Source organism: Mustela erminea, chromosome 6 (genome assembly GCF_009829155.1).
Source record: "Mustela erminea isolate mMusErm1 chromosome 6, mMusErm1.Pri, whole genome shotgun sequence".
Lineage (NCBI taxonomy): Eukaryota > Metazoa > Chordata > Mammalia > Carnivora > Mustelidae > Mustela > Mustela erminea.
In genome coordinates this window covers 9,819,996-9,847,325 of record NC_045619.1, presented here as the reverse complement: position 1 = coordinate 9,847,325, position 27,330 = coordinate 9,819,996, and the positions used below count along the sequence as shown (strand labels likewise).

The following is a 27,330-nucleotide window of genomic DNA, read 5'->3' as shown; positions in this document are numbered from 1 at the left end:
CGTTACTTAGCAGCTCTACAGCAAGCTGATCTCGGGAAGTATCCTCGCACTTTTAGGAGAAACGTGGGCAAATGACTTGGTCTCTGCGATCTCATCCTTAATAAAGACGTTGTGACCTAGCGATAAATTCATCTCTGTACCTGCACGTAGTGGGATTTCAACAAATGGTCGCTATTATCATTAGCAATGCAGAGAAGGGCGCACTGGCGAGGGGGTTGTTGTGACAGCTTTGTTTCTGTGGAGCAGATCCTATCCACTAATACCCGTACAGAGCTTCACCTGTTACAAAGTAGTCTGATTTCACATCCATCACCCCTGAAGTGTAGTCAATCTTGTCTGCACTTCACATATGAGGAGGCTGTTCTTTAAACTAAGATTTGAATTTTGCTCACGAGTTTGAGCTTTGAGTTGAGAGAACTGGGTGAAGACTCCCACTTCTCGCTGAAAATATTTTGCCCTCCACACCCCAAACACATGAAGTTAGGGCGATGATTATCAGGGAGCTTGCTTGCAAAAGGCGGGGCATTTCACCCTCTTAGGAGTAATCTGACCCAAGTCTTCAGCAAACATCCCGGTATTCACAGTGGATCTGCAGGACAAGTTTGGCAACACAGACACACAACTGAATCTGAAATGGAGAAAAGGCTGAGGGAGGTTGGATCAACCATTAAAAACCTTCAAAGATCCACAAAAGAAATTTAATCTCGGGTCCTCATGAAGTTGAGTGTCCCTCCTCTAAGTGTGAAATGAGTGGATAAAGCAAGAAATGAGGGTTAGGGGATTATTAGGAAGCACTGAATGAGCAAGCAATGGGAAGGGAGTGGACAAATAAGCATGATGGGATGCACTCTGTTGGCTTTCTGTTGGATGTTTGCATTGGAGCAGTTCAAGTCCAAGAGCTTCTCTGGAGGGGTTGTGCCAGAAACATCTCAAGAGGGGCTTACCTGCAGCTACAAACATCTCAGAGCAAAATGTCTGCTTTCTAGGAGGCCAGAATCTGGAGAGTCAGACTAGACCAAGCCCCCTCCCTCATAGTTGGATAGAAATTTAACTAACTGGGGTGTCTGGGTGACTCAGTCGGTTAAGCGTCCGACTCTTGGTTTTGACTCAGGTCATGACCCCAGGGTTGTGAGATCCAGCCCCGCATGGGCCCCGTGCTCAACCTGCTGGGAGTCTGCTTCAGATTCTCTTGCTCTCTCTCCCTCTCCCTCTACCCCTCCCCCACGCTCACGTGTGCATGTGCTCTCTCTCTCTCATATAAATAAATCTTTAAAAAATAAAATTTAACTAGCTGACACACTAATGGTGCAGTTTACATTCTTACCTTGTTGGATCCTCACCACAATGCTGAGAAGTAAGACTCTTGCCCCCCACTTTATTGTGGAAGACACCTACAGATTCTGCAATGGGAAATGATCTCCAGAGTCACATGTCAATCACAGGCAGGACCAGGGGGGACTTGGGTGCCTCAGTCGGTAAGCATCAGCTTTCGGCTCCGGGCATGGTCCTGGGGTCCCGGGATCAAGCCCCGCGTTGGGCTCCTTGCTCAGTGGCAAGCCTGCTTCTCCTTCTCCCTCTGTCCTTCCCCCCTCCTCCCACTGGTGCTCTCTCTCTCTCAAATAAATCTTTAAAAAGTAGTAATAATAAAAGGCAGAATCAGAATTGGGACCTGCCTCATCCTTTCTTTCCCTGCTCCAAAAAAGTCCCCACTATGTGCCAAGCAATATTCTTGCTGCTGAGGAAACCACAGTGAACAAAACAGACAAAAATCCTTGCCCTCCTGGTATTCGCAGTCTTGTGGGGGAAAGACAGATGATAAACAAGATCAAGTCAAACATAAAGTGTGTTTTGCTAAAGTCTTTGGGCAAAGTGTCATGATGTTAGCATCCTTCTTTCAAAGAACCTTGAGTGTGGAATCGGGTTACCTGTACAAGTGCCTTTGCACTGGTCTTGCGTTTTGTATATTTGAGCATTTTTATCATTGAAAAGTTGGAGGGGAAGTACAGTATGGTAGAGGGTGGTTTAAAAAAAAAAAAACTATGGAATAAAAGCAAAGGGGAAAGTTGGGGGTGGGGTGCAGTTTTAAACAGAGTGGCCAGGGAAGGGCGCACTGAAAAGGGAGGTGTTTAAATAAGGGCCTGAGGGAGGCCAGGCAGTGAGCGTGGGAAAGAGGGTTCCTCAGTGAAGCGATGGTAGAGGCAAAGGCCCTGAGGCAGGAGTCTCCATGGCTAGTGTCAGGACAAGCAAGGAGGCTGTCGTGCCTGGAGTAGCATGAGAGAGCAGTAGCAGGGAAGGCGATGAGTTCAAAGGACTCTCAGGGCCTGACGCACATGGTGGCTCATTCTAAAACATTGGTTTTCATTCTGAGGGGAATGGGAAGTCATGGGAGGTTTTTGAGCAGAGTGAGCTGACTGGATTTACAGGTTAACAGATCCTATCTGTTTGGTAGAAATAGACTGTAGAATCATTACAGCTGGGCTTTGTGTCACCGTAAAACGTGCAAGGTACAGAAGGCATTGCAAGAAGGCATTGCCAAAACTCTGTCTGTGGGAAGCTGTGTGAGATGACTCCTGAACAGAGGTGGGCACCCTAACCCCCCACCACCAGTTCCTGTGAACAAAGCTTTCATGGAACACAGCCACATCATTCGTTCACACGCCTGTGCTGTCTACAATGGCAGAATCAAAGAATTACGACAGAAACCATATGGCTCACAACGCCTAAAATATTTCTATCTGGCCCTCTTCAGAAAAAAATGTACCAACCCCTGTTCATAAGTTGAGTTTCCAAGATTGCACAGGAGTTCGCCAACTGGACTGGGAAAGTAAAAACATTCCAGGTGGAAAGAACCTTAAGGGCAAAAGTCCACATCACAAGACTATATGGATTGTTTGGGGAACTACGGAGGCCGAACGTTGCTGGAATCCAGTGTGTGAACAGGTGAGTGCGCAGTGAGCCACAGAGGCCAAGCAGGAAGGTTCTCGAGTGCCAGACTGAGGATGTGGACCTTGCCCCCTGCAGCCAGTGGGAGCCCCTGTAGGGTGACAGGTCAATGATGTGGGGGAAAATCTCCTTGCTGCTGTAGAGAGGTGAGTGAAAGGCACAGAGGCCATGAGGCAGCTGTGTAATGATTATACTAATTATATGGCTTCCGATTTTGAGGGGGGAGCAGCCATCAAGGCTTGTGCCCTCTGGAAAGAAATGAGAGCAGGTGACCTTGGGCTGAGAGGCAGCTGCCACGTGTGTCCCCATCCCAAGGAGGAAAGCCAGTCCTGGCCAGCATAAGCAGGACTTGCCTACCCTGGGGGCCCCTCCGCCTAGCTCAAGGGCTCCCAGGACAGACTGTCTGGAGGAAAGGCTGGATCTCAGGGCCACAGGGTCAGGGAAGCTTTGCCAAGAAGCTAGCCTGAACCTGGGTCCTGAAGGGTGGGGAGGGCTTGTCAAGGCTGAGTGGAGGGAATTTCAGTCAAGGATGGGGGACCTGTGCCAGGGATGGCGCAGTCTAGCCCCTCGGGATGGGGTCTAACCCAGGGTTCTGGGGGTCACAGTGCATAAGGTCTTCATCCCTTCTTTCTCTGGTGCTTCTCACCGTCACTTCAGTTTCTCTAGCCAGGACTGACGAAGCACCTACTACGCGCACGGCTTCCCTCTTGGCAGGGTGAAGGCTCGAAAGATACATCTGTTCCTGCCCTTAGGGTCCGCAATTGAATACAGATGTGCCCCAGATCCACAGATAATTGTTTATGGTGAATAAGCAGGGGACTAGAGGCAAATATGGTTTTTCCAGAGAAATCACAAAATTACACGGGATCGTGTTCCAGATCACCGGGCAGGATAGCCTAGTGAGTGTTATAGTGACGAACCACCCCACGATCGCACTGGCTTAACACAGGCTTATGTTTTTGTTCACAATGTATGTCCAGCGTGGGGAGGGGTTGGGGGTTCTGTTTCTCAGAGTCCCGCGGGAAGCGTCTTGTCAAATTTCGATTTTGGATGAGAGGCTGGATTAGAAGGTTTGCCAGACAGACAGACAAGAGCTGGTGAGAGATAAGGGAGTGGTTAGCACCGGCTGGCACCGAGATCTCTAGCTGGACTAAGGTCCCCCAGGGAGAGGAAGAGGGGGCAAAGTCCAACGCCTGCGGGAGCATCCCCAATCACGGAGCTCCAGGGGACGGAGGGGCAGGAGACTGCAAAGGTAGGAGGGAAGCCCACGCCTTAGTAGCCGAGGGAGAGAGAACCACAAGGTCAAGTGCTGTCAAAGGACAGAACAGATCAGGAGGGGAAATGGACCCGGGTTTCAGCAATAATGAGGTCCCATCAAAGGACAGTGGGGCCGAGCCAGACTGCAGGGTGGGGAAGAAGAGGGGGCAGGAGAGCTCAGAAGGGGTGAGGCAGATTGGGCTGTGAAAGGGAAGACCAGGAGAGCCTGGGGGCGGAATGATGAGGCAGGGAAAGGGCAGGTGGGGTGCGGGTTGGGGATGACAGTCACTTGGGGAAATGTCGATGTCGAGAGAGAAGCAGGGAGCCGGAGGGTAGGTATGAGGGTCTGGGAGGAGGAGAGGTGGCTTTGGGACAGCTTCTGCAGGGACAGGGGAGGGGGAAGGACAAGTGCAGGAGGTCGAGGCCAGAGGCCTCTCAGTGGGCCTCTCTTTCCTCAAGTGGAAATGAGGACAAAGCAGTGCGTTTTTTTTCTCCCTACTGGAACCAAGACCATTGCAGACAGTGGCCCAGTGCAGGTCGCCCCCCCCACCGCCCTCTGGGGTGCCTTGGGATCTCAAAGTAGGAGGGAAGAAGAGGGGCGAGATTCTGTACAAGATCTGGCCAGAGCTGCCCCCAGCACGAGCCGGAGTGTCCTTCAATACCCAGCGGCTCAGATGACTCCCCAGCAAAGCCCAGGGATGATACCCACCAGGAGTAGGGGAAATAGCTCGACCCTCGCATCAGACCAACCTGAGTTCAAATCCTCCTCTGCCCGGGACTGACCGTGATATTGGGCTGGTTATCTCACCTCTCAGAGTTCCGATGTCTCACCCGCAGGTGATGGTAACACCTAGCTCCCCAGAAGGTGGCAACGATTAGCAGGATGGGGCACAGCCCTTCAGGCAGTCCAGCAACCGGGTGCTCCCTGGGGAACTGGGGAATCCATATTTGGGCCCGTTTCCTCTGCTCTAGAAGGAGGCTGATCATTTGTGCCCCCACTGCCCACCTACAACAGGGAGGGCTTTTGTGGGAAGGAAAAGTTATGAAGACACGGAAATGTGATGAAAGTACAGGTAATTTGGGGGGATGGTTGGTTTATTTAGCAGGGGGAGGAAAGAGCTGGAGGAACAAACAAGCCCAGATAGGTCGTAGGCACTTAGGGTGGTGCCTGGCATCCACGAGGCATCTCAGAAGCACAGTGATAGGAGTAAGTACGACGCAGTACTAAGCTGCTGCAAGGCATGTGAGGGGTGAAGAAGTGGGAACAGAACAAGATGCCAGAAAGTATCCCATGACATCACCCTACCCAGCAGAAAAACCCATCCCAAAAGTGGGATCTGGCTCAGTGACAGAGGGCTGCCCTGCTAAAAGTGGGGGCTAGGAAGGCCCCAGCGTCTAGGGACAGGAGCTCTTGTACGCCTGAAAATCACATCTCAGGGCAGGAATGGCTTCCAGAGAACACCCGGCTGGGAAATCTCCAAGCCAGCAGTGGTCCCCTCCATAGCAGCCCACCTCTAGCTACCTTTACAACGCAGGACACACGGCCAAGTCAGATTTCTTTTAAAGAAAGTTTACTGTGATTTGAGATGGTTTGGAAATCACTGGTCTAATCCTAGACTTTCACTCGGGAAACCGAGGCTGGGATGGAAGAATGCGCCACACGTGGATCAGCCAGAGGGGTGTGAATGAGCGGCCGATCCAGGCTTGGGTCAAGCCTGTCGCTGTTCGTGGGCACCTACTAAGGACTGGGGTCCCACGGGGATATGCCTGGGTGCTATTTGGGGTTTTGGATCCCTGGCCAGATGAGCAGGGGATGAGTTGGACCCATCAGAGTTGTGCGGTACTTAGCAGGCAAAGGCACGCCTTCCCTAGAAACTGACATGGAGGCCCCGCCCTGTGGGCAGGAGGTCCGGTCTCTGGGGGCGGGGGCGTGGTCAGCACTGGCTTTGTCACCTGCCCAGGGAAGAGGCAGGTTTCTCTAAGGGACTCCGGAAAACTCATCTCTCTCTCACCCAGTACATATTGATCTCTTCTCCCACACTAGGCACTGTGCCACATGCTTTTAAGTGTGAACACATTAAATTGTTTCACAATCCATGAAATTGGCACTCTGTTAGTAAGCCCGGTTTACAGAGGAGGAGAGAGACTGGAGAGGTTCCGTCACCCAGCTGGTGGGGGTGGAGGCCAGGATTTGAACCCTCGGACTACCCTGAGGGCCCCTACTTAAAAAAAACAAAACATAGGAAAAGAACTTGTATTTAAATAGAAATTGCAGGAATGACAGAATTTCTGCAGAATTTCATCCAGATTCCCCGAATGCTAAGACTTAGTCACAGTAACTTTATCATTCCCCACCTATCTTGTTCTCAACTGTTTGAGAGTAAATTGCAGACACCGTGAGCCTTTACCTCTAAATATTCCAACATGTGTTTCCTAAAATCAAGGACAATATCTTACCTGACCACAGGACAACTACCCAAATCGGGAAATTAACACCCATGAGAGTCTATTAGCTAGTCCACCGACCTTACTGGGACTTGACCAGCTACCTTCACGATGTCCTTCATACCAGTGGGAAATCCTGGATCCCACACAGCTTCGGTTATCCTGTCTCCTCTAATCTGGAACAATCCTGTCTTTGTCTTTCAGGATCTTGTCTTTTTTTTTTTTTCCCCCCCAAGATTGCATTCATTTATTTGATATAGAGAGAGAAAGAGCATGAGCTGGGGGAAGGGCAGAGGGAGAGGGAAAAGCAGATTCTGTGCTGAGACTCAGGGCTTCATCCCAGGACCCTGAGATCACAACCTGGAGCAGAAGGCAGACGCTTAACAGACTGAGCCACCCACATGCCCCGATCTTGTCATTTTTTTAAAGCATGCAGTGCAGTTATTTTATAGAGCTGTTCTCACTCTGGGTGTGTCTCCCATTTCCTCACGATCACATTCATGGTGAGAGTTTCTGTCAGCTGCTCCACAGAACTGATGCTGTGTCCTCCTCCGGGCATCGCTCAGGGGACACACGAGTCAGTTTGTCCCGTTACTGCTGAAAGCAACCTTGATCATTTAGCCAAAGTGTTATCTGCCAGGTTTCTCCACTGTAGAAAGACTATCCTTCCACTTCCAATTAATAATTACATTTAGGGGATGACTGGGTGGCTCAGGTCATGATCTCCTGGTCCTGGGATGAGCCCCTTGTTCGGCTCCCTGCTCAGTGGGGAGTCTGCTTGCCCCTCTCTCTGATCCTCCCCCTTGCTTGGGCACTCTCTCTCTCTCTCAGAGTCTTTAAAAAAGCTATATTTAGGGTCATGCTTTGAAACTATAAAACTATATATGTTTCTCATCAAATTTTCACATCCATTGATGATTCTTCTTGGATCCATTATTACTAGAATGCTTATCTAATGGTCATTTTCTAATTCCATCAGTCCTTCTACTGGAAGAAGGAGCTTTGTCTTCTTCTATTCATTCATTCATTCATTCATGCATGCATATTAGTATGGACTCATCGATTCTTCTCTTATTTAATGGGTTATGATCCATCATTACTATTATTATTTTTTTAATATTTGAATTGTCCTAGATTTGTCCAGTAGGAACCCCCGTTGCAAACCACGGAGCCACCACTTTTAAATACGACATTGCACTACGTCCCTTGGCCTTGACCAGAAAGGGAGCCATGTCTGTGGGCAAGCAGTCTCTGCTGCGTGGGTACTGAAGGGCCAACCCCCTGACATGGGCAGGCAGGGCATGGGAGCAAAGGATTTAGGCAGCATGGGGTCCTTGGGTGTTGTGCAGGTTGCTGGGGACTCATTCAATAGTTGAGCACCTATAATGAGGCCTCTGAAATTAAATTCTACTAAATTAAGGGAAAGAGGAGCCTGGCCGGTGACCAAGGCTCCACACAAAGACCATCTTGTCGAGGGGCCCTACGCCTTCCACTGCCAGATAAGGTAGGCGCTATGATGTCAGTTTCACAGAAGTTGTGGCTGTTGCAGTGACAGGCACTTCAGACAATGAAAACAGCATGAGCAAGGACAAGGGGATGAACGGCAGCGCTCCCGCATTTTGCATCCCCACCAAAGCTGCCCCTTATTTATTTACTTATTTATTTATTTGACAGACAGAGACTACAAGTAGGCAGAGAGAGAGGAGGAAGCAGGCTCTCTGAGGAGCAGAGAGCCCAATGCAGGGCTCAATCCCAGGACCCTGGGATCATGACCTGAGCCGAAGGCAGGGGCTTTAACCCACTGAGCCACCCAGGCGCCCCCAAAGCTGCCCCTTTTGAGTGGAGCTCCAGGCACTGAATATAAGTCTTGCATTTATACTGGAACCCACTCAGTTGGGCACAGCCCTAAATATCTGGACCCGGAATCTATCCGGTCCAGATTTAAATTCCAGTTCTTGTACTTCCGAGCTGGGTGGCTTTGGAAAGTCACTTGACCTCTCTGAGCCTCCACTAATATATTTCCTCGGCAAGTATTTACGGAGGGCTCACTATGTGCTGAGCACTGTTTCAGGCTTGTGACATGCTGTGGTGAACAAGGCAGACAAGAAACTTCCATTCTGGGGGCATCTGGGTGGCTCGGTGAGTTAAAGCCTCTGCCTTCGGCTCAGGTCATGATCTCAGGGTCCTGGGATCAAGCCCCACATCGGGCTCTCTGCTCAGTGGGGAGCCTGCTTCTCCTCTCTCTGCCTGCCTCTCTGCTGACTTGTGATCTCTGTCTATCAAATAAATAAGCAAAATCTTAAAAAACCCCTCCATTCTGTTTAGGGAAAACAGACATTAAATAGTAAACAGATATAATAAGCAAGGTAATACCTTATGGAGATATGAAAGTTAATATAAGAACAAATTTCAGAAGTGGGGGCTCTTTTAGGCAGGGCAGTCAGGAAAGACCTCTCTGAGGCAGTGACATCTAAGCTGACGTGAGAAATGAGAAAGAGCCTGGCAGTGAACAGAAAAGGACATAGCTAGTGCAAAGGACCTGTGGTAGGAATAAGCTAGGTGTGTTTGAAAGACAGTGTGGGCAGTGTGGCTGAAGAGCAGTGGGTGAGATGAGAATGGAAGGTGAGGCTGCAGAGCTGGGCAGAGGCCAGATGGCTTAGGGCTCTATAGACTGAAAGGAGGAATATAGTTTATATTCCAAATGTAAAGGGAAGCCATTGAGGGTGTTAAACCAGAGGGTGGGAGTGTGCTAAGGAATCTGATCCTTATTTTAAGAAGATCTTTAGGGGCGCCTGAGTGGCTCAGTGGGTTAAAGCCTCTACCTTCGGCTCGGGTCATGATCCCAGGGTCCTGGGATCGAGTTCCGTCGGGCTCTCTGCTCAGCGGGGAGCCTGCTTCCTCCTCTCTCTCTGCCTGCCTCTGCCTACTTGTGATCGTTCTGTCAAATAAATAAATAAAATCTTTAAAAAAAAAAAAAAGGAAGATCTTTAGTGTGTGAAGAAAGCCTTTAGGGGCAAAGTGGGGAGGCTATCAGGAGGCTTGCTGTCATGGTCCAGATAAGTTGATGGTGCCTAGGCTGGAGGTAGAGCCATGAGGGTGGGGAAGAGTGGTCAGATGCTGGACCGTGTTGGAGGTAGAGCCAGCCTCACTGGTGGGGAAGAATGGAGAAAGAGGAATGGGAACAACTGAAACTGGGAAGTCTGGGGGTACAAGGAGTTGAGGTAGGGTTAGTGGTTGGGAACTGGATTTTTGCCATCCTCATCTGGCACTCAGCTAGAGGTGCAGAGGGGCAGTCTAGAATTCAGAGAAGCCCTCCGGAGATCATGGGCATATGGTTGGCATTTAAAACCACGGGACTGGATGAGATCATCATGGCAGAGGGTGTAGGTTGAAAGGAGAAGAGGCGCGGGGCTGTTGACTGCAAAATGAGACAAATGACACCTCCGCCCACGCGGCTCTCGCGAGGTATCACGTGAATGCACGCACCCAGCCCAAGTTCTTACCGGGGTTGAGAATCCCGACCGCGCTGAGGCTGAGCGGGGGGAGGGGCGGGGAATGGGGCCCTTGTGGGCGGGGCATGACCGGGGCGGGGCCACATGGGGGCGGGGCCGAGAGCCGGGAGGCCGCTCCGGGGCCGGAGGGACGGCCGGGCGGTGACGTCACCGCATGACTGGGTTTTTATGAATGAAAGGAATCCTGTGAGTGAGTAATTCCGGGAAGCTCGCCTTACAACTCCGCGCCGCCCCCCCCCCCCCGCGCTGCCCGCCCCACAACAAAACTCGGCGGGGCGCTCTCGGGAGCCCGGCTCGGAGCGACCCGCGGTCGGGACCGGAGGCGAGACGGACCGGGGCGCGGGCCGGGACAGCAAGCCCGGACGGCAGCAGCAGCCGCGCGTGCCCGGGGCGCCAGGCGAAGCGGGCCGAGAGGCGGGTGAGGGACGCGGGTCCGAGACGGGGACGGGAGCGCGAAAGCCGAGGCTACAGGGTCTCCGCGCCCGGGAAAGTGCCTGGGGCGGGGCACCGAGGCCCGCTCCGTCGGCGCTCCGGTGTATCCCTCGCCCGCACCGCTGGCGGGGCTGGGTGGCTGGGGGGGCGGGGGGCGGGGACCAGAGGTCCTGGCGGGGGCCGAGACGGGGTCCAGGCAGGCTTGGCGGGGTGCGGAGACGGGCCTCTTCTGGGGGCGCGCGCGGGGAGGCAGCGGAGCCGGGCAGGAAGGGACAGCACTGGCGGGCGAGCGTCAGCGTCCGCCCAGGCGGGGCCGGGGGCGGTGTGTGCACGTACGTGACTCGGTGAGAACAGTCCTTGGACCGCTGCCCGCGGGCCGTGCGTGCGCGGTTTGTTTACGTCCGAAGGCGGGCGTGTGTGTGTGTTCCCGGGCCAGTGTCCCTCTTATCTTGCCTGGTGCGTGCGTGAGAGAGAGAGGGAGAGGGGGAGAGAGAGTGAGTGTGTGTGTGTGTGTGTGGTGTTTGTGTCGACCCGCGCGCTCCCAGGGCAGTGAAGACCCTGGGCCTGTGGCCAGCGGTGTGTACCTCGGAGAGAGTGTGCCCACAGGAATAAACGCGGAATGAGGATTCGGTCGAGGGAAGTGGCCCGTTCCATGGTCACACGGGGGTCCGGGAATTCTCCCTGGGGCTGTCCCCTTCCTACCAGCCTGCAGCCAGGCCCTTGCTGTCCCTGGAGTTTCCCGGGGACATGGCCATGTGACTGCGGTGTTTGTCCCCCGCCCAGAGCCGGCGCCTGCAGCCACAGGGTGGGGCAAAGTATCAAAGGCCCCACCCAGCTGGGCGGGGGAGGGGGGCGGTGGTGAGATGAGAGAGCCACCCCTGGCCTGAGCACCCAGCGATGGGTCCGGCAACAAAGTGGGCTGGTGCCTCTGTCCTTGTCCACAGGTTGTCCAGCTGCCTGGGGAAGGCAGACCCTGGGGACTCTCCTTCATCCCCAGGGTTGCCCATCTCCTGCCTCTTGGGAGGAAGAAGGGCCAGAAAACCCACCGCAAAGGTGGGAGGTGGGAAGGAGTCCCTGGCCCCCTCTCTTTCGTGGCTTCTCTGGCTGGTCCTGGTTCTGGAGGTTGTACGTGCTGGGTTGGGGAGGGTGAGACCGGGAGGGTGGGGTGGAGCTGGTTTCTGTCCTCCTGGTGGTTTCAGTTCCCAGGTGGGATTAGTCAGACAAACCTACTGATGGTTGGACCTGAGGAGCTAGTTGAAGGCCTGGGCCAGCCCTGGGACCCAGAGTCCTCACCCTGGGCTAGCCCAGGTCATGGTCAGCAGGCAGTGGCACAGGTGGTCTTGGTCCATGAAGGATTAATATGTGAGGGGTGGGACCCTGACCTAGCCTTCTCTCCTCATCAGCCCTGTGGGATGAGATGGGGATTAGGGATGCCTTCCTCCTATTCTGCGCCCCTCCCATCTACAAAGCTTAGAATGTTGTGTGTGTGGGGGGGTGTGTTGGTAATTGAACTTGCTGGGGTGAGAAACCAGATGATCTTTTAACCTTGAATCTTTGAGCCCTGGTGAGCTCTGCTCCCACGGCTGGGAGTTTGAGTGACTCCAACTGCAGCAGGAACTATGTGGGGTGGCAGGATGGGTGTAGAATGGGGAGGGATGGACCTGTAGGAAAGGAGAGTCCACAGCCCCAGTCTGGAGCCAGGGATGTCCAGGAGTATAGGGCTTGAGTGAGGGAGGTGGTGGCCAGGAGCACAGGAACTGCACAGGCCCATCCTTCAGAGCTGGACAGGAAACATCCCCCAGTAGGGTGGAGATTCAGGGGACAAGGGGAAGTGGCTGGTTGGATCACAGATGGAGGGTTTTGACTCCCATTGAATCACCTCTGGGCCTTCCCTAGAGCCTGAGACTAAACATGGGCTCCTTTGGCTCCCTCCTTCCTGACACTTTTAGCCTGAGTTGCAGTGGACCCTGTCATGGGCTAGATGCTGGGAATAAGATGGTGAGCACACAAGATCTAGAGCCTGCCCTCTGGGACCTTACGGTCGAGGAAGGGGAGACAAAGTTGAAAGAGCGACCAAACTCCGTGCAAAACCACAGCTGAGATGGGTAGTATGAGGCAGAGGCTCTGTAATTTGCAAGTATATAACAGGACTCTGACTTAGCCTGGGCAATCAAGGGAGGCTTCCCTGAGGAGGTGACCAGTGACCTGGGTTGTCAGATGGAGGGATGGTCACCTGTGAAGCCCTTAAGGGCTGGGGTTGTGATTCATTCATCTTTGGGCCTTTGGGACCCAGCAACAAGTCTGGCACAGAATAGGTGCTTCTTGGAGGTTTGCTGATGAAATGAATGAATGAGCCTAGATCCATGTCCTGGAAGAAGAACATAGCACTTGGAGTAAAAGGCCTGGGAATCCCAGGGAAGCAGGAAGCCTGAGGGAGCTACGGGATTCTTGAAGCGGTCTCTCAAAAGTGAGCAGATCGTTCAGGACCCAGGTGCCACCACCCTCCTTCACATGCACATATACACACACAGGCACACACAGATACAGGCACACACAGATACACACAGACACACTCCCTGTGGGAAATGTACAAGGATGGTAGGTTACTGTCCCTTTTTTTCATTTGTTGTGAGCCAGAGGATCCTGGGAGAGAGTGGAGAGGGAGTCCAGTAGAGACACGGGGGCCCTGCTGTGTGGGCTGGAAAGAAGGTTTTGAAATGGGCTGAGCCTGGACTGGTTTGTAGGTTTGTGTCAGCTGTCTGCAGTGAGAGGGCCGGCACTGGAGGCAAGTAAGACCAGAGGCCAGCGAGGAGGCGGCTGTGGTCATAGCTCCGCTGAAAGGGGAAGTGGTCCCCAGCTGTGCAGGTGGAATGGAGGGACGGTCAAGGCTGACAGTCCCAAAGTTTGTGTTCTCCTGCCTCTGCCTCCAGGAAGTCTTCCCCGATTGCCTTCCCCTTCCTCCAGGGCCTCCAGTCTGTTGGTGGTCTTGGAGTTCCATTCTGGACCAGAATCTGCCACTCAAAACTCCAAAGTAATCAGTGCAGAAAAGTCCTCTAGGCTCGGTGAAGTTTGGGCATGGTGGGAAACTGAGGCCGCAAGAGGTGAGTGGCAGATCTGAAGCCATGCGCAGTGAATGTGAGTGGGTGGCAGAGTCCCAGAGCTAGAATGCAAGGCCCCTGCTTCCCTGCGGTGCTGGGTTCTCTCAGCTTTGCTCCCCTTCCAGCAGGGAGGAGGCTGCACCAGTGCTGGCTGCCAAGGCCCAGGAAAACACATTTTTTCCCTCTGTCCTCACAGAGGAAGCAGAATGGCTCAGCAGCCAGCAAGGAGCCCATGCCAGTGGGTGGGCCGTCTACAGGATGTCTCTGGAGTGGACCAGGGGCCAGGGAGGGGAGTGCAGGAGAGCTGGTGGCTGCTGGCTGGGCCAGGCCACTGTCAATCCCTGAGAATCAGTTCATTCTCTGTGCCTCCAAAGGAGTGTTGGGAACCTGCAGACCTTGGAGGTTGGCTCTGCTGGCCTCCAAGGGAAGAAGAGAAAAAAAATGGTTGGCGGAGGTAGCGATCCGGTAGCTGGCAGTGAAGAAAAGGCCCTGAGCTGGGGGTCAGGACCATTTAATACCTGCTGTGTGACTTCAGGCAAGAGATGCCCCTTCCTCTTGGGCTAAGTGAGGAGGCAGGGCCAGGTGCCCTCCAGGGAGCCAGAGGAGGCTGAGTTCACACAAGGTCCCGGTGCCTGCTACTGGCCTGATTCCCCCTCCTGGAAGGACTCAGCCATTCTGATAACCCCCAGCTGCTCTCAGGGCTCTGCAGTTTGTACCGTTTGGCAGGTATTGTTCTGATCCTACAGTTGTAGGATCTGATTCCGAATCAGATCTGATTCTGATTCTTACAGTTGTAGGAAAAGTGGAGGCCCGGAGAGGTGGGCCTTGCCCCAGGTCTCACAACCCGGAGAAGACAGGTACAGGACTCAAACCCAGGCTTGCCTCGGTCCACTGCTCCTTCCTTGCTTCCCATATCCCAGCGGGGGGCCAAGCATCATGAAGGTAGAACCCCTTCTGCTCCTTTCCCATCTTCCTGGAGTCTGGGTACCGTCCTTGCCAAGTGGAATCAAGGAAGCAGATGGAAAGGAGGAAGAGTTGGAGACAGGGTAGGAGGTTTTTCTCCTGGACAGTGTCCAGCTAGGCTTGGGCTTGGCACTGGGTTCAGAGACTGACAGACTGGGTCATGGTGTCAGAGACCACCCACCCACATCTCACCAGTGCCTGCTCCCTGCCAGGCCCTGTGCTAGGGGCCTCGGTACCCGGAACTGCTGGTTGCTGCTGCAGAGGTCCCTGTCTGGTGGGGAGACAAGGACACAGAACAGGACAAGATAAGAGAGAAGTGCTAGGGTGGGTGGTGTCTGAAGAGTCCTGTGGGTCCAGGAGGGCTTCCTGGAGGAGGTCTTATCTGTGCGAAAGGCAGAAGAAAGAGCAGGAATCTGCCAGATAAGGTCAGGGGAGAAGTGTCACAGGGCGTGGAGTTGCCTGCCCAGAGGCCATAGACTGTGGGAGAGAGGAAGTGAAAGAAATTCTGGGTGCGGAGGTGCCAGGCAGAGGTGGGCCTTGATGGCAAGCAAGCCTGGGATGCCACGCAGGTGGGCCTGGACTCTGTCCCAGGGATAAGGAGCCACGGAAGGTTTTCCTCTGGGTGGTAACATGGTCAGAGGCACATGCTGGAAAGATCCTTGTGCAGCTGTGTGGAGGACTGAGCAGAGGCCAGCAGGAGAGCATTCTAGGCCCTTCTAGGTGTGTTAAGAGGACTGCAGTGAAGGGCAGGATTGGTGGGTGTGGTGTATGAGGGTCTCCAGGTGGCATCTGTGAAAGGCCAGGGTCCTGACTTGGGGCTCTCTGGGCCTCAGCGACATCATAGGAAGCCTGGGTGGCCCTGAAGATCTTCCCAGGCTAAGGGCTGTGGTGGCGGCCTCTGTGAGGGGATCTCTTCAGATGCCACATTCCCCCCTCCTGTCCCACTCCTTATTCCCTCTGGGGTGTCACACCCTCCGGCTGTATGGGCCCGGAGGAGCTGGGCGACTCCAGAGAAGCCTTGGGCTTTCTGCACCTCGGCCCGAGTCACACTGAGAAGTCAACATTCCTCGAGCCTCTGCAGTGTGCCAGGCTCTGGGCACAGGAGATGCAGCAGGGGACGAGCAGACTCTGGGCTGCCGGGGAGCTGGCCCTCTAATGGGGCAGGGGCAGACACTGAACAGATATGTACAGTAGATGAGTAAGAATGCATACAGTGGAAAGTACCATGGAGGAACATGAGGTAAGGAAGGGAGGTGGGGAGAGAGAGAGAGAGAGAGTGCGTGTGTGTGTGCGCGTGCGCACATGCCAGGGGCTGGAATTTCCAAATTGAGTGACAACTGAAGATTGGGGAAGAGACCCAAAGGTGAGGAAGCAAGCTTGGTGGCCATCTGGGAGCAGAGAAACCCAGGCCCAGAGAACAGCCAGTGCAAAGGCCCTGGGGAGGAGCATGAGTGGTGTGTGTGTGAGGAACCACAAGGAGGAGGGCGTGGCTGGAGGGAAGGGGAACCACACAGCAGGTGAAGTCAGAGGTCTATGCTGGGGCGGCATCCTGCAGGGGCTTATGGGCCATTGTGATGACTTGAGCTTGTACTCCAAGTGAGATGGGAACCGTGGGAGGGTCCTGAGAGAGAAGTAACATGAGTGACCTAACTTTGGGTCACCCCTGGGGAAACCGAGGGATAGAGCTGTTACCTAATGGGCCAGGATCAGAACTAGTGGGGAAACCATCATGGAAAGGTCCCACGGGTGTCTGGCACCGAGGTCCATGCACTTTGCGTTTCAACAGTGTGTCCCAGAGACACGGGGAACCTGCGGGAATGTGTCAGAGGCCGATCTGAAGCTGTGAGGTGGACCCCATAGAAAGTTCAAGAAGCCAGGGCTTGGACCCCCATTTGCCTCTGCTGTTCCCTAGCATCCCGGGTATTGCTAATGAGATCGCTAGGACACCGCATCTCAGGCCACAGGGCATCTTCCTGCCTTGTCCCCTCTGTTCCTCACCACCACCCCTCCCCGTCGGGATTATCGGATGAGGACACGGAGGCTCACAATGAATTGGGGGAGAAGATCAGATCTGCTGGGGATACAGAGGACTGCTGATTTCAGGAGGGTTTTGGGAGACAGTCCCCTTCCTGGCCCCGAGCAGTGGCCACTGGCCTCCAGAAGGTCCCCTCCATGTCTCCCCAGAGCCGATGTCTGGCATAGAGTAGATGCTCAAAAAATACTTGTTGAAGGGACATGGAGTTTTCAGGCCTGTGAGGGAGAGACACTGAGGGCCACCTCATCAGTTTAGGGTATGGCTGCCCTGACTGCCCAGGGCAGGGCTGCATTAGTGCTGGGTACCGAGCAGGAAAAGCTTTCCCAAGACCGATTTGGGTGAGGAGGGCGTGGGCTGGGGTGGAGGGGAAGGGATTGGTAATGTTTTATTTTGATGGGGTGCAGGTTGGACTCTGGAAAGTCATTGACTATCATATATATTATATACATATATAATTATAATTATATAAATTATAATATATAAAATACATATAAAAAATATATGATAGTCAATGACTGTCATATATATTATATACATATATAATTATAATTATATAAATTATAATATATATAAATTAAATTAAATTAAAATACATATAAAATATATATGTGATAGTCATCGACTATCATATATATTATATACATATATAATTATAATTATATAAATTATAATATATAAAATACATATAAAATATATATATGTGATAGTCAATGACTTTCCACAAACACATATGTGTATATATAGTATTTTATATATTTTTTATAAATTATAAATTATTTTATATTTATTATATATTTTATATATAATTTAAAGTAACTTCACTCCCAGCACAGGGCTCACTCATGACCCTGTGATCGGGAATTGCATATCCTACCAATTGAGCCAGCCAGGTTGCTCCAAATACAGTTTGTGTAATTTGCTGTATATAGGCATCTCTGGACCTCATATGGGCGAATGGCTGGAGGGGGGTGTCCATTCGGTTGATGCATTTTTCTTGAGCACGTGCTGTGTACCAGGCACTGACGTAGGCACATTGATACCATGGCAAGACCACAGTCTTCCTGAGTGTGCATTTTGGTGGAGGAGAGGTGGGACAGAGACAGATAACCAAGTAACCAAACAAAATTACTGCAGAAGAGGTGACCATGAGGGTTATAAAATGAGGTGATGTGATAATATAGGAGGTATTTAGCCAGGATGGTTAAACCAGTTTGAAGAGGTGACATTTGGCAAAGCTCTCAGTGAAGAGTCGCTGTGGGGAGATGAAAAGGAAGACAGCCATAAAGAGAGAAGCAGGTGCAAAGGCCCTGAGGCTGGAATGAACCATTCAGCAGCGTCCGTGTGGCTGGACCACTGGGGCAGAGAAACGTGGTATGACAGGAATTCCAGAGCAGCAGAGGCCTTGAATGCCACGGTAGTGAGTCTGGGTTTTATTCAAAGTAGGAAGGAAAGTGACCTTGGTCTCTTCTTTCTCCTAGGTCTCAGCCCAGAGGGCACCTTTTGCAAACATGTCTGTGGATCCCTTATCCAGCAAAGCCCTGAAGGTGAGGAGGCAGCCCCTGTTGTCCCTGTCCTCCCCCTCTCCCTTCTTGCCTAGGCTGACTGTCCCATCCCAACTTCCCCTTCAGTTCCTGGAATCCTCAAGGGTGGCTCAGCAAGGGTTCAGGTATTCATGGGGCCCTAGGAAGGGCCCCAGCCTGGAAACCAAGAGGCCTGGGCTCTGGTCATAGGTTGAGTGACCCCTCGCATCCCCCACCCCACCCCCGCAGGTCACTTCCATCTCTGGGCTGGCTTCCCCATCAGCACAGTGCTAGAGAGGACTTAAAAGGTGCTTTCTGGGCCGGGTTTCTCTGGCTGAGTCCAGGCTGATGCACTGGGTTAGAATTTGGGCCAAGCCCTGGTGTGGTGGTCCCTTTTGTGTTCAAATCCTGGTTTGGCCCAGCTTCCCCTTTCTTCGCCCGCCCGCCCCAACGCTTTGGGGTCTTGGAGCAAGCAAGTCCAGCCTCCTCGTTGGGGCCTATGGTGGTAAAGGGGGAACACTGGGGGTGGGGCGAGGGAGCCGTCTCCAGCACCTGCTGCGCACCAGACCAGGGCCAGCGTCCACAGGCAGGGCGCGACCCTGGGCCTCAGTTTCCCCATGCGCCCAACATTCTACCCCTAGATCAAGCGTGAGCTGAGCGAGAACACGCCGCATCTGTCTGACGAGGCGCTGATGGGGCTGTCGGTGCGCGAGCTGAACCGGCACCTGCGCGGGCTCTCCGCCGAGGAGGTGACGCGGCTCAAGCAGCGACGTCGCACGCTCAAGAACCGTGGCTACGCGGCCAGCTGCCGCGTGAAGCGCGTGTGCCAGAAGGAGGAGCTGCAGAAGCAGAAGTCGGAGCTGGAGCGCGAGGTGGACAAGCTGGCGCGCGAGAACGCAGCCATGCGCCTGGAGCTCGACGCGCTGCGCGGCAAGTGTGAGGCGCTGCAGGGCTTCGCGCGCTCTGTGGCCGCTCGCGGGCCCGCCGCGCGCGTGGCGCCAGCCAGCGTCATCACCATCGTTAAGTCAGCCCCGGCCCCTGGGCCCGGGCCGGGGCCGGGCCCCGCCTCCGCCCCCACCCCCAGCCCCGGCCCGTCCCCCGCAGCCTGCTCCTAGTGTCCGCCTCGCCCCGGGCCACACCGCACTTCCAAGCCACACCCCCACACCCCCCCCCACCCCGCCGCTTCCTTCCCAAAGTGCCTAAGCGTGGTCTCGTCCCCAGGTGCCATTTCTCTGTAGCCACCAGCCCCGTGGTGAGCACATGATTCCTCCCGAGCCTGTTGTCTTCCTGTTGTAGCCCCTGTAAATGGGTCCTAATAGGTGGCCTTGGGGTGAGACAACTTGGGTGGGAACGGTGGGGTGGTATTGAAGTCTGGGGTCTCTTTTGGCTGAACAGTCCAGCCGTCTTAGACTGGGATACAGAGTGGATTAGAGAGAAGGGCTGTCCGGGAGGAGAGGGCCACCCCTCATTTTGTAAAGTGTCTGCTCAGATCGTGTCCTAGCCCCTCCGAACCCTCCCAGGATTCGGGACTAGGTTTGGCTCCCATATGTGTCTCCTGGGACTGGAGGCTAATGTGCCCCGCCTCTGCACTGGGCCCAGCGGTGCCTGGCCTTCCAAAGCTGGGAGAATCGTCAGACATCACCTAGTGAGGGCCACTTAAGAGATAGGGAAACAGGCCTCCAGCGGACAGGCCAGTGCTCAAGGCCATCTGTGTTTCGTGGCTGAGCTGGAAAAGCCAAGCTGCCCTGAGGTTCCAGCCGGGGTTGTCAGGGGCATTGTGGACACAGACTGGAAGGGATGATGGAAGGGCCTCCCTGGCCTGGGAGCTGCCTCTGTGAGTTAGGGGAGGAGAAGTAGAGGGCTGGAGAAGGTGATAAGGATGCAAGAGGTAGAAGGAGCTGGCCAGCCAGAGAGAAAGGGGACCAAGGAGGCCACCATTGACTGTGGCAGGCGGGAAGATAAGACATGCTGAGGTCTTGCATTCCTGAGAAGGACCATTGTGGCTTGAGGGGTGGCCACTGCCACTGATTGCCATTCTCCTGGGGAGCCCAGCCCCAACCCTCCTGCCCTGTATACAGCTGTTTATTTATTGCACGAATTTAAGTTATTCTCCCCAGCCGGAAACCTAGCACCCACTGCCTGGGAAAAGTGGTGTGTGGCCCTGTGCTGGACTTTATATTTTATATCTGCAAATAAATCACATTTTATCTTATATTTAGGGAAAGCCGGATGACAACCACCCAAAAAATGCTTAAAAAAAAAAAAATTGACCCGGCCCCCAGAATTTATTTATTTTCTGACTTACAGTAAGCGAGTTATCCGCCTTCTGTATTTTGTAGACTTTCTGAATAAAAGTCAAATTCTCTTTTTCCACAGTGACCAAGTGTCAGTCCAGTCCCTGGGCTATGGTTTCTGGAGGGGGTGGGGGGCAGGATGGGTTCTGAATGAGGGGTGGAAGCTGGAGTTCTGCTTATAACCCCAGACAGGCCCCACTGCTGGAGAGGGGTGGGGCTATCCCTGGGTTGCCAATGAAGAAACCGGGCCATTGGCTCTCCCTAGCTCTTGCTGGAGGCGGGGGCTTGGGGGGACTTGCTAAAACTACTGTTCTTCCTTCTGGTTCCCTGGAGCCTCCCAGGGGAAGACAAAGCCAGGGGGAAGATGAAATGTAGGGTTAAATCCCTGGCATCCCTTCACTGAATAAACAGTCCTGCCCAGAGGAAAATTCCCGGATTTAAGAGTAATCTTTCCAGCACTTTCCCACCGAAGCCTGACTTTCTACAGCCAAGTAGAAAATATTTTCCCCATGGTCCGGAAGGCACAGGGAGGCCGAGACAGAAGTGGCTTCTTCAGGCCCAGCCTGCAGGCCTAAAAGGCAAGACTGTATCTCTCCTCTTTCGCTCCAAACTCACTATAATTTCCTCCCCATCTGCCAGCCCTTTGGGGACACCCTGAAGAGGAGTGGAGGGTACAGCAGTCTGTGGGGGGGCAGGGAAATCAGGGTTTAAATCAGGGTGTGCCTGTTTCTAGCCATGAGACTTCTTATGGTTTCTTTAGCTTCTTACAGCCTCCCTGCAGAGAAGGCACTCGAAGGGCATAGGTGTGACAAGCACCAGGAAACCCGAGGGGCTGCAAGCTTTAACACACAGCACGCCGAGGCGAGCGCTCACACACACAACACACACACACTCACACACACAGGCTGAGAGAAAAGGCCCTGTCTGTGGCAGCTGCTGGCTTTGAAAGTTGGGGAAGGGTCAAACCGCATGGGTTGGCAGCATCCACTGGCCTTTTTCCCCCTCTCATGTTGAGGCCCACGTCATCCTGATCCCTGATCCGGGGATGCTGAGCTCAGGCCTGCAAAAGGGCAGCCGGAAGCCTTGGGCGGGACAAGTGGAGTTTCAAGGTCAGCTGGGAAGTTCCCCCCACCCACGCCGCATTCCTGAGCACTCCTGTCAGCCCGCCAGCCCCTCCTCCCCGAAAGTGGGTGGCCATGGCCATGGCCAGGCACCTGGCCGCCTTAACCCTTGGGGCAGGGACAGAGGGTCGTACAGTGGAGGGTGGGCTCAGGGAGGCATAAAGATAGGCTGCAAGGAGCAAGAAGGCCTGGAAATCCCTTCAAGCCCATGGGAGACCCCTGTGGGAATGCGGCTGCTGGTGTTCGAGGTGCAGGGGGCCCTCTGGCTGGAGGACAGAAGGGGGAACGGGGCATCCACCCACTGGGGTTGGGAAGGCGGGCCCCTGTGGCCACAGCTGCCCCTGGCTCCCACCAGCTGGAGGAGAGGGAGACAGTTCGTCCAGTGCGAGCCCGGAGCCCAGTGTCAGTCTCTGGCTCCGTGAATTCCCCCACTCCCCTGTCACCTACACATCGTGCCCTGGAAGGAAGCCGGTTTCCTAGGAGACCCCTGCCCACAATCACCAAACCCACCCCCAAACACATAACACGGGAGACGGGGAAGAGGAAGGGCAAAAAAACCTCACCCACAGGCAGCAGATTTCAATACAATCTATATTATCTCATATATATATTTCTTACTTTATTTGCTCACTTCTGTCACGCATTTAAAATGTCACAGAGACCAAAATAGAGCGGCTTTCTGGTGGAACTCATGGCAGTCATACACGAGATACAAAACTAGGGGACTCTGTCCTCTCATACATCATACAGTTCAGTTTTCAAGTATTTTTTATGTACAAAGAGCTACTCTATCGGGGGAAGGGATTAAAAAAAAAAAGGTTATGCATCCTAGGAAGGAAGGGTGGAGTGGGCGGGCACCCATTCCCGGCCCCTCGACTCCCCGGGGGCCACTAGCTCCCTGCCCCAGAGCCCCTCCTCTGTGTCCCCCCACGAACCATGCTAGCCAGCAAGTGCCAGGGCAGCCAAGACAAGGGGGCAGGGAACCGGCAGCACACTTTGGCCTGGAAGGAGAATCACACCGATCTATGAAAGCGGAGTGGGGAGTGGGGACGGAGGATCTCCCCAGACCGCCTGCTCCCACCTGCCACCTTCCTGGGCAGCTTGGTACCAGCTGGCCAGGCCCACCAGATCGGCCCCAAGAGCCAGCCTCCAGCTCGCCCCCTCGGGCCTCTGTGACCCCGGGCAGGGGCGGGGCGGGGGGGGGGGGCAGCTTGGTCACAAGGGCCAAAGGCAGCCTGGGAAGACGACAGGGGTGTAATCCCCCACTGGACCCTTGGCACACGTCATTCCACGAATGAACGGAAAGGAAGAGAAGTTCTGGTGCCACAGGGTGGGGCCCTCCTTACCCTACGACCTTCCCCAGGCTGTCCCGGCCCCAACCCAAGTGCCCTCTGGTTTCCGAAAGACAGAACACACACTGTGACTGTCAGGAGGCTCCTCCTAAGACAGTGGCCAGTCTAAGCCCAGCCTGACTGGGGGCTCTGGCCACGGAGGCTCCGGGAGTTTAGGTGTGGAGGTGAGCGAGGGAAGGGGACTCGCCATCCTGGCCATCCCCTAAGGCCTGTCCAGGGTGCTTGGCCCAGTGCAGCAGGGTCCCCTGAGTGCCAGCAGCTTGAGAGGGAGCCCCCAGGGAGTGTCTGCGGCCAGACAGACTGAGGGCCTGGGACGGGGGAGCTTTCGTATGTGACTAAGGCACAGAAGAGATGGGCCAAAGGGCCAGCCGAGGCAGGACTCCAGGCCGTGTGTGGATACGGCGCCAGGGAGAGGAGTTTGGGGTCACTCCACCTACTTCTCAGCTCCCGGCTGTACACCCCCTCCTTTCGCCTCCCTCCCGTAGGGCTGCTCCTCCAAAAGCTGGTCTGAAAAGCGGAGACTCAGACCCTTCCCCTGAAACGGGAAGCAGCAGCCCTAGGGCAAGACCAGGACCCTGCGGAGGTTCTCACTGCTTAGCCTGGGAAAGGGGCTGGGAGCCTCCAACCCCTTCAGCAGCCAGGAAGCAACAAGGGCTCTGCCCAAAGTGCTCTCAAGAAGAAAGACCCCGAGGGACAGGGCAGTGCGGGCCGCTGGCTGCCCTCAGCAGGTCAGGAGGAGGGGGCATGAGGCAGGCAGGGAGGGCAGCCACGGAGAAGACAACCAGGGGCCCAGATGCACCCGAGCTCCCTTCCAACATGGGACACATGGCTCTTGGTGTCCCTCTGGTCCTTGCAGCATGCCAGGCAAGCCTGGGTCAGGAGGGGGCACGGGGAGCGTCTGGGTTCCCTCCCGCCCCTCTGGCCAAGGCTGAGGCTAATCTAGCGCGGACAGGGGACACAAGGGAGGGAGCAGGCAGGAAAGAGCCCAGGTCAGAGTATTGCACGGTGCTGGGGGCGGGGCTGTCAGTCTCAGGGGGAAAAGAGGGACCCACGTGGGGGCTGAGAGGGCCATGGCCGCGGGTCCACCACGGCCACAGCTGGTCCCACCAGGCCGCTGCCACAGGACAAGCCACAGGGGCACAGGAGTCGCCCCCAGCATCCTCCGTCCCTCGCCCGGCAGCAGGGCTGGCCACGCGTGAACAGTCTGGAAGGCCCCCGTGGTGAGCCCGGGCTGTTCCCTGGGCCGACAGCTTCCGGCTATTCCTCTGGGAGCGACAGGTGAGTGTTTCTGGTCCAATAAATTAACGGGCAATGCCAAAGCTGTGCCAGCCTGCCTCCTCGCCCGCGCGTGGGACTGGAGGGGGGCACGCCCTGCCCTGGGCCGCGGGTCCAGTCCTCCCCACCAGCAGCCGCACCTAGAACTCGTCATCAGAGCTAAGCAGCAGAGTCTTCTCGTTGTCGCGGGCACCGCTGAGGCTGTGGGAGCGCGAGAGGCTGTGGGCGCTACCGCGCCATGCGGGCCCAGGCTCCAGGGTGGACTGCTGTGTGTACTGCTGGTAGGCGGGCGAGAAGTTGTGGATGGCGTCCTGCACAATGTCGTGTGGGTTCATGGTCTCCTTGAGGCTGCTGGAGATGCTCTTCATGGGGGCACAACGGCCTGCAGGGTAGGAGCCCAGAAGTGGGGGTGAGGGGCAGGGAGGCCCCAGTCCTGGGACCAAGCGCCACCCCAAGGCCGTGTCACCCGACAGAGAACAGGGTCCCGGGCATCAGGAGGCACAGGCAAAGAAATGGCTCTCTGGCTGGGGCGCAGAGGACAGGAGAGCAGCCGTTGGGGGCTGGTAAGTGTGGCTGGTGGGAAGGGACCCGGGTGGAGAATGGCATGCCTCAGGGAGGCTGGAGTGTCGGGGAGGGGTCCACCTACAGAGCTAGCCCTGCCCCCTACCCCGGGGGGCCCCCCTTTGCTCTGGCAGTACAGGTAGCCACCCACCCCCCACCGCCTCCAGCACCCACAGTGGGATGCCCTGCAAATCCTCACTGGCTCCCCTCTGAGAGGGCAGAAGCCCTCATGTGCTTCTTGCTAACTCCTCCTCTAAGGATCTCTCCCTCCATGGGTTCAGTAGGGAGAAGTGGCCCCAGACCCAAAGCCGAGGTGGGGGACAAGCCCAGGTCTTCCAATTCCAATCTGGCAGGCCTTTTCCACTTTTGTGTTCTCCGCCATGGATTTCCCATTAACACGCACTGTGCCCCTGGAACCCAGCGGGCGTATTCCAGAACACTGAGAGACCAGGACGGAAGCAGGCAAACTCTACGGGTGGGGGGCAGCCCTTGGCAGGCAGGGCCTCTGAGCTCTGCTGCCTGGGGGTGCCTTGCGGGGGAGAGACAAGAACACGGAGAAGGGACTAGGGAGAGAGACATGCCGGTGACGGTGACCACGACTGACGTGCAGGACAGACGTGTAGACCAGGAGCAGAACCTACCGTAAGGGCCGTATGTTGGCACTGCCCGCGGCCAAACCCGGGGCAAAAGCAGGGCGGAGGGGGGAAGGGGAGGGAGAGAGAAGCCAGAGAAATAGAGAAGACAAGAGACAGCTGAGTGACACCATCTGCCCACCACCAAGGCCTGCACACCGCACCAGACACGCTTCCCACCCAACCCAGCACCCAGCAGCCCCAGCGGCCCCCTCAGAGCCCGGCACCCAGTGGGCGATGGGGGTGGGGGACGGCACGTCCACTCAGGGATGACCCCTCCCACAGGGCTCACGCTCTCATCCAGGGGGATGGGAGAGCCACCAGCAGACGCACAGGACACTGATCGCGGTCCCATTTCTATACCCAAGTCGTGGCCCAGCACCCCCACTTCTCTTCAGGCTTGGCTGGAATGGCTAAGCCAGTGCCCTGCGCTTTACAAACCTCGTGACACTTCACAGACGAGGAAATCAAGGCTGGGGAGTGAGGGGGCGTGGCGCCCTGTATAGATTCCCCCAAGCTTTTCCCCAGGAGGGCTGGGCTGGGGTCTCCGCCAGAGGTGGGTTTCTGGCCATGCTGTTCTTTTCTGGGCTGGTGGTCCGGGAGCAGCGGGTGGGAAGATACAGCCTAGGTGTCCGCTGGGCCTCTGCAGAGCCCCCACACGCAACATTTTAAACCCCGAGGGCCCAGAAAGGGTTCTCTGCTATGGCCCCAGGCTCCAGGCACAAGGGTGACTTTCCTAAGGATGCAGGCTCTGTTGGGACCAGGTTCACGGGACATCGTGCTCAGCACTGGGTGGGTGTTTGCAGATCTGAGGACCTAGTGGGAAACGCAGGGGACAGCAGCTGGCAGCAGAAAGGTGGCTGGAACCGGGTAGGTGTGCGATCACAGACGGAAGAAGGGGTACCGCCAGCCCTCCGCCAAGTGTGTCGGGAGAACACAGCTGGGCGCCCAAGAACTGAGCGGCCCGCAGTGCCGGCCCATCCACTAGTGGCCACCAGGTCTCTTTCCAGCCACGGAGAGGGCCGAGGGATCCCCCTGCAGCACCCCATCCCTGGGGCTTGTGGCGGGCTTCGGTGCAAGGCCTGGGAAGAGGGGTTCTCGTCTCTGGCCACAAGGCAGGCAGCCAGCAGCAGCCCAGCTCCTGGATGGGTGTGTCAGAGCAGGACCCTCCAAGGCCCACCCACCTCCCCACCGGAGAAGTCACTGCAGGCATTGCTGGCCTCCTCTTCCGCCCGCTGTGACCATCCGCTCTCTGCCCAGGAGCAACCCAGAGGCCGTTCCCTCCACTGGGGGGAGCTGGGAAGGTCCCTGCCGCTGTTCCAGCCCAGACCACTTAATGCCGAATCTTGGAGGTGGGGGGGTGCACAGGAGGGACAGGCAAGGCCTCTCCCGGGCATCCTAACGTACAACCGGGGTCGCCAATGTCTTCGAACAAGGAGGCAAAGGAGCAGGTGTAAAAAGCAAGCTGTTAAAAACGGCCTGGCGGACACTGTGGCAGGAGGGCCCTAGGGCGGGGCCTGGGAGGGCTTCTCCCGCTGTGTGGGGGGCGGTCACCTCGACGTGGGCTCATACCTTGCGCATCCAGCCTCTTGTCAGCGTAGACCTTGTAGGTGAAGGCGTGCCGCAGGGCCAGGGCTGCAAAGAACATCTCCACGCAGATGATGAAGTCCTGGTAGCCGGCGGCCACGGTGCCCTCACCCACAGACACGCGGGCTGAGTGGATCTTGGGAATGGCCCCACACTTCTCCAGGATGGCCAGGAGCATGCCTGGAAGAGGAGGCACGGGCATGTGGCCCTGGAGCCGACCCCTGGCCTGTTGCCCCTTCTACATGCAACCCCCACCCCGCCAATGCTACACCCACCAACAAGGACGGCAGCGGGGCCCACGGT

The 27,330-nt window shown here is 55.5% G+C and overlaps 2 protein-coding genes across 7 annotated transcripts in view; one reads left to right on the top strand and one right to left on the bottom strand.

The window, feature by feature from the left end:
* The first annotated feature begins 10,318 nt into the window (after positions 1-10,318).
* MAFF (MAF bZIP transcription factor F) lies at positions 10,319-20,584 on the top strand. Of its 3 annotated transcripts, none has more exons than XM_032346312.1 (3): positions 10,319-10,343; positions 18,164-18,229; positions 18,847-20,584. In XM_032346312.1, exons 1-3 carry the CDS (start codon positions 10,326-10,328, stop codon positions 19,318-19,320), a joined length of 558 nt encoding a protein of 185 aa, XP_032202203.1. In that variant the 5' UTR covers positions 10,319-10,325; the 3' UTR covers positions 19,321-20,584. The 3 variants fall into 3 exon arrangements, with proteins under 3 accessions (XP_032202203.1, XP_032202204.1, XP_032202205.1); XM_032346313.1 differs by lacking the exon at positions 10,319-10,343 and adding an exon at positions 10,350-10,575; XM_032346314.1 differs by lacking the exon at positions 10,319-10,343 and adding an exon at positions 10,599-10,933.
* Positions 20,585-22,191: 1,607 nt separating this feature from the next.
* Positions 22,192-27,330, bottom strand: part of TMEM184B (transmembrane protein 184B) — a 43,907-nt gene continuing 38,768 nt past the window's right edge. For 2 of the 4 annotated variants that reach the window (XM_032346303.1, XM_032346305.1), the window contains exons 8-10: positions 27,013-27,207; positions 25,450-25,470; positions 22,192-24,629 (exon numbers count right to left, since the gene is read on the bottom strand). In XM_032346303.1, the coding sequence (XP_032202194.1) occupies positions 24,388-24,629; positions 25,450-25,470; positions 27,013-27,207 (458 nt within the window). In that variant the 3' untranslated portion in view covers positions 22,192-24,387. The remainder of the gene's footprint in view (positions 24,630-25,449; positions 25,471-27,012; positions 27,208-27,330) is intronic. The other 2 variants (XM_032346304.1, XM_032346306.1) reach the window with 1 other exon arrangement.